Source organism: Taudactylus pleione, unplaced genomic scaffold (assembly GCF_031769625.1).
Source record: "Taudactylus pleione unplaced genomic scaffold, aTauple2 ptg000244l, whole genome shotgun sequence".
In the NCBI taxonomy this organism is placed as follows: Eukaryota; Metazoa; Chordata; class Amphibia; order Anura; family Myobatrachidae; genus Taudactylus; species Taudactylus pleione.
Window position 1 is genome coordinate 377,981 of NW_028284646.1, and position 6,672 is coordinate 384,652.

General features: G+C 42.4%; 1 protein-coding gene across 1 annotated transcript in view; it reads right to left on the reverse strand.

Moving 5' to 3' along the window:
• The window catches only part of HCRTR2 (hypocretin receptor 2), a 78,100-nt gene extending 77,258 nt beyond the window's left edge, over positions 1 to 842 (reverse strand). The window contains exon 1 of the mRNA XM_088479744.1: positions 503 to 842. Coding sequence (XP_088335870.1) covers positions 503 to 842 — 340 coding nt within the window. The remainder of the gene's footprint in view (positions 1 to 502) is intronic.
• Between the last annotated feature and the right edge of the window lie 5,830 nt (positions 843 to 6,672).

The window sequence follows — 6,672 nt, forward strand, 5'->3', positions numbered from 1 at the left end:
AAAACAATCAATGTACAGTGCAGTAGTTACAGAGTTGTGCTTTACCAATTACACGACACCTAGCCTCAGAGTATATAAAACAAGTTTTCATGTAAAGAAATAGCAAAGTGATGACAAATACAATAATTGTTCAGATCTAAGCGTATAACATGAGAGTGCACCTAGATACTGTAGCAGTCACTGTATCATTAGCCCGATGTGCTGAGGTTCCTGTGCACACGTATTACTGACTAGCAAGTTTCAGCACCATTGTGCCCTGGACAGAGCACTCCTCTTACTGCAGTGGCTGAGAGAATGTGCAATGGCTTGATACATATGTATATATAGTCACTTGTTCTGTTTAACGAATCAATTAAAGCCCAAAAAAATTGAATCCCGAGAAAACAATGTATTACTCATTTAGTTTTATTAAATGTAACACATTGCATATGGTATAATCAGATTAAAAACAACAACAAACAAACAAAAAAACAACAGTGGTAAATGGTGCAGAGTTACTTACCTAAAATATTTCCAATAAGAGCGATAATAAACACTGCAATATATCCTGCAATAAGCACCCATTCATATTCCTTTGGGTGTAAATATTCCCTCCAGAGATAGCGAAGAAACTCATCGTCATAATCAGAAGATGGGTTCAGAAGTGTCTCCTGCGTGACATTCAGTTCTTGTACAGACCAATTCCCATACAGAAAATCATCCAGGGTTGTTCCTGACATGCTTTTCCGGCTAGTCGCGTGGATCCTGTTGCCTTGTGATGAAATACATGCGGCACAGATAGACTCCTGTGGACAGCTCAACTTATATAAGTGCAAACAAAAGCATCCTTTTATGGATGTCATAATCCATTTCTCGTAAAGCGCTGGCAGAATTTTATACTGTAAGTTAAAGTCACACAACTTTTTCCCAATGATTCTATTTAGTACATTCGATTAAATAGCTGAACACGTTTTATTTTTCTTGATTGTAGAAAATAAAAAGAGATAACCACAGCTGGGAGGAGAGAAATATCCCTCTTTTCCTCCATTGCACTGGCTCCCATTGCAGTAGCGCCCACTTTTCCTTGTAGCCCTGCCCCTTACCATGCAATCTTCCCATTTAACAGCTATAGGGATTTGACTCCCTATTGCAGCCTGCCTAGTATAGTAGTTTATCGCCCTCTCATCACATTATAATTCAAGTATTCATTGCAACTATATTTTAGTACCGTGTTGTCATCTACTTAAACTGCCTATAATAAAAAATTCAGTTTTTCTGAGCCTTTTCTTAACAAGCACGGTTAATACATAAATAACCCCATCCCAACACTAGTATGTACTAGCTCCTGTCAAGACTCAAGAGCCCACTCTGCCACTTGAATCTTGATCTCAGTGCTGCAGACTGTTGAGGATTGGAGAAGGGAGCCTGTGACAACGTTATACTGTAATACTGGCAGTTCAGTCAGTACATGGTGTTTCTGAGTGTAGAAACATGAGTGTTAATATTTTCTGTGTTACTGTAAGTGACTTCTCCTGTTGCAATGGCCATTTATAAGTTCAGGGCTTAACAGTTAATAAAAAAAACAAAAACAAGCAGTAATTTATCTAAGGAGAGGGATATATATATATATATATATATATATATATATACATTTGGCACCTAGATACTAACAATTACTCTTAAACATGAAGTGTAGCTGTGATAAATAAAAGAAATATATATAACTATCCACAAATATAAGTGAGTGACAGTTCCAAACCATCTGCAATGGTTAGTCTCAGGTGAATTGGACAGAGAAAAGTGAGGGAAATTGAGTGCCTAATAATCAGTAGAGTGATGTGAATAACTTATATGAGTGCTAAATAAAAACTGGTTGTTAATCTTTGTATACCAAGTTGATCATTTGAGAAAACGTTTTCCATAACTCCAGCTTAAAACCAAGAAAAGAAAAAATATACAACTTAGAGTGCACTGTTTTATAGCTGCCAATTCAAATCCCGACAGCAGATGCCTGACATGAGGAGATCCCAATTTGGGGTAGGTAAGTATACTAACCCTCCCCTGTCCCCCCCCTAACACTAACCTTTAGTGGTGCCCAACCCTAACCTCCCCTTTAGTGCCTAACCCTAACCTCTCCCCAGGGGTGCCTAAACCTAACACACCCTCCCCGCACCCTAAACCTAACCCTCCCGGGGGGGTGCCTACTCCTAACCCTCCCTCTTAGGGGTGCATAAATCCTAATCTCCCTCCCCCCCAAACCTAACACTAACCCTGCTAGACTCCTTAATACTAACCTTACCGCCCCCGTGGCTAAAACACTAAGGGTGCCCCGGACTTAGCTTCTTTTGGGCTGGCGTCCTCGGCATTCCGGCATTGGAATTAACATGATCGTCAGTATTTTGACGCCTATGTTACATCCCTTGCTGGGATTCCGCTGACGGCATTGATGGCCGCCGGTCTCACCACTACATCCCATTTTAGACATAGTATATCATAATAAAATATGTATATTAATGGTTAGAACCACCTTAGGTATGTTAGGAACTGGTGCAATATATTACTCAGTCAAAATTTAGACACTCAATATATAGACACCATATCGACAGATACATTATTTAGACAACCAAAATGTCAACATGGACTATACTTCGACAATATGCAGAAAGTCAAAATTTAGGCAGGTTCATAATGTAGACATGGACATTATGTAAACCAGAGGTTCCCAAACCGTCCCATTAGTTAGCTTAATGCAGGAGAAAGATATTGTATTACTGATATCTCCTTCATTAGGCTCTTATTAAATAGTCCCAATACTTAAATAATGTTGAAACTGCAGTTACCACATGATCTATAGGTAAAAAGGGCTTAAAAAATTAACCCCTAAAGCTGTCTGTGACAGTTCGTTTATAGTGTATAAGCTGTACAAAAGGTTGCACTTAATGAAATATATAAGGGTTCCACTTGTTCGCAATATACAGCAATTGAAGCTGGCATTCCTTTACTTTCAAGGTATTTGGCAGTTGTCCCAATATTCAATTATAAGTCAGCTTCTGTATTGTATAAACTTATATGAAATATAACGAATATAATTCCATCCATTGAATTTCATCCCTAGTAACGAAAGAGTGATTGCACCTTTCTACAAAGTCAAACAATTACAGTACATTAAATTGATATCCACTGCATTTATTTTGCTAAGCAGTAAAGAGTAGAACATTCTAATATTTACTGGTTTGAGGATTTTGTCCACTAATCAAATATAAACTGATGTATATATATGAATTTTTCAGCTCTATATCTATCTATATATATATATATATATATATATATCTCAATCAAAACAATTAGCAGCGGCACTCGAACAGATAAGGACCTCTCAGCAGGTAAATATCACCAACGTTTTGATTTTAATCAATCGTCATCAGGGATTGATTGAAATCGAAACGTTGGTGATATTTACCTGCTGAGAGGTCCTTATCTGTTCGAGTGCCGCTGCTGATTGTTTTGTATTATTTGGGACTACGGTGTGGAGTGCCCTGCGGAAGGCACTGTCAACAATAAATTTTTTCAACGAGTGTGCCGCCCATCAGGTTTGTATATATATATATATATATATATCTGTAGATATTGATAAGGGCACTGTCATGCCCTTATATTAAGACTGACTCAAAAAAAACCAGAAATCTCCCACAGAGAACTCCTGGGGGGGCATGGTGTTTAAGGGACGACACCTCAAAAGCTATTGGAGGTACCGAGCTGAAATTTGTCCTGGACAGGTAGAACTGCCACTTGGTGCTGCATGCCAAATTTCAGGGCAAAAAAATAAAATGAGGATTTGGAAGTAATCTAAAATTCCAACTGTCATTTTTTTTGGACACTCTCAGTTAGAACCACTTTTTTGCTATTCTATATGGGGGATTTTTAAGAAGGCATAACTCAGGGTAGGGGGCGAATTTAGACTTGGGGTCTATTTTATTAGGTAGCTATTGTTCCAGGGTAGATGATTTTGGGGTTAAGGTAATTGAGAAAGTTAAAGTTTTTAACTATTACCTCACAAATTCCCCTTTATATAGATAGGGAGCTTTACCTACTGTTGCACAGCCTCAGTAAGTGACTTCAGCAGGTGTAATCACTGTGGCTTCACTTGGGTGCAAAAGATAGCTGTCCTTTGTGGGCGGCAGCAGCGGTGGGACCGGGGAGAAATAAGTTGCTGTTAGCTGCAGCTGGGACCCTGGGGGGGTAGCGGGCATTAGCAGCAGTGGTGTGGTCGGTGGTGAGGGCTGCAGCGGCAGCAGAAAGATGCAGCATGCATGGATCAGGGAGATGTGTGTGATAAAAATAAACACAGATTCATGGACGGATCAGTGATATCTGTCTGTGCTGCTGTACTTAAAAAAATTAAAGTGTTAAAATAAAAAAAAGCAGCATGCCCCCCCCCCCGCAACAAAAAATAAAACAACAGCCAGCACTGGGCTTTTCAGACCCAGTCCTGGTGGTTCTAAAAACAGGAGACAAACAACATAGGGGTCCCCCCGTATTAAGCACAACCAACACTGGGCTATTCAGAACCAGTCCTGTTTGACAAAATACAGGGGACAATCGATGTAGGCACCCCTCGTATTTAACGCAACCTGCACTAGACTCTGAGCTAGTCCTGGTTTTGTAAATACAGGGGAAAAAATGCATAGGGTCCCCTTGTATTATCCAGTACCAGCACTGGACTTTTTCTAGCGGGGGGATAATGCCACAGCCAGTGGAGCTCTTTCACCAGGTTCCCCAGCCAAAGCATCAACCCTGACCGCTAGTCAGACCAGGCCAGGGATCCCTGGGGAGCTGGGGACCCACCCAATGTAGGAGTCCCCCTTTTCAGGGCACCCCAGGCATATGCTTATATCCCATGTCTAGTTTTCACCTTTTGCCTGTTGACTTACCACTGCCAGCTGTCTCCAAGGATCTGTGTGTGTAATTTCCCTGGAGGATCTGTTTTGATCATGCTGCTGCAGCACTTCTCTATGCATTCCTTCCACAGTGATTGTTTCACCTGGGTCCTTTCCTGTCTGTGAACACTGCTAGCCCTGATTGGAATCGCAGGTGTGGATCTGATTCTCAGTGCTGCAGAGATGAGTACTCCCTCTGCATATTGTGCCTTCCACCACTCAGAATGCTACTGCCAGACCACCTATCCATATCCAACAATTGCAGCCTGACCCAGGGTATATACAACCACCCCTGATAGCATTCTGGGCCTGAACATCTCGTTACTTCCGTGGTGTATGGTTCGTGCTGTTCTGTGTTCTAGTGTATCCCTAACTCCTGCTGACAGCAACCCCTGGTGCAATCCAGAAAACCTGCTACAGCAACCACTGGTGCAATCCGGAAAACCTGTCAATCCAGACACCCTGCTGGCATCAGCTAATAGTGAGTTCCTGTGCTCCTGACCTTAGTCCTGTGCTCTGCTAGCCCTACTCCTGGTTGGTCCCTCGCACCCTGCAAACCTGCATCATGCTTCCTGCTATGGATCAACTCCTGCTCCTTCTACCTACTCACTCCCTCCCTGAACCTAAAATCCCAAACCTACCCATTCCTTCCTGAACCTGTTATTCCCAATAACTCTATCCAGCCTGCACCTGAGTTCCAGCCTTTGTCACACCATTTCCGGATTACCCTGTTTAGCCCTCGTCTCAACATTACCTGATTTCCCTTCAGCCATTGTCACGTTATTCCAGTACAGAGTCAAGTTCCAAGTTCTTCAGTTCAATCCACGTTATTCCAGTCCAGAGTCAAGTTCCAAGTTCATCAGTTCAATCCATGTTATTCCAGTCCAGAGTCAAGTTCCAAGTTTATCAATTCAATCCACGTTATTCCAATCCAGAGTCAAGTTCCAAGTTCACCAGTTCAATCCACGTTATTCCAGTCCAGAGTCAAGTTCCAAGTTCACCAGTTCACCTCAACAAGTCTTCCTGCCGGTCCCAGTCCGGTTCCTCCAAGGCAGTTCTCACTGCTACATAAATCTTGCAATAGAGCTATCTATGTCATCTGTGATTCCAGTCATGCTGGTCTCCGTTGAATCCCACTCATCACCTGAGACAGGTAACTCACAGTCACCATTCATGACACTAGCACTCATTGGTTGAGAGAGGCAATCCTTTTGCATCTCAGCCAATGAAATGGTCCCACCATTCACTTTAAAGATGGCCACTGGGAGCCAATCACAGCTCATGATGTCACTACCCTGCCTCCTCGGCTGACTTATATAAGCCAGTGCGAGGCAGTGGCATGGAAGTCTGTTGGCCCGGATGCAGCGTAGAAGAGCCCCCAAAGAAAGAAGATGCCTGGATGTCCTGGGGTGGCGGCAGCCCCGTAAAAGAGTTTAAAGGCTGCCGTCCCTTAGGTGACAGTGCAACTAAATAAATTATCTTAAAAAATCATTGTAGTGTATTTATTTTAATATTTTTGCTGTGGAACTACAGGTACCAGAGAGCCCTTAATGCCCCGCATGCTGGTACTTGTGGTTATCCAAGTACCAGCATGTGGGGGAGGCTTGCTGGGACCTGTAGTTCCACAGCAAAAGACAATATTTTTAACTCTTTCATTTGCACCACACACTACACAATAAACCTGGCACCCACTGCTCCAGGGGTGCTGGGGATAGCCCTGGGCTATCAGCCTAGGCCTGGGGTGCCCTGGAGAGGA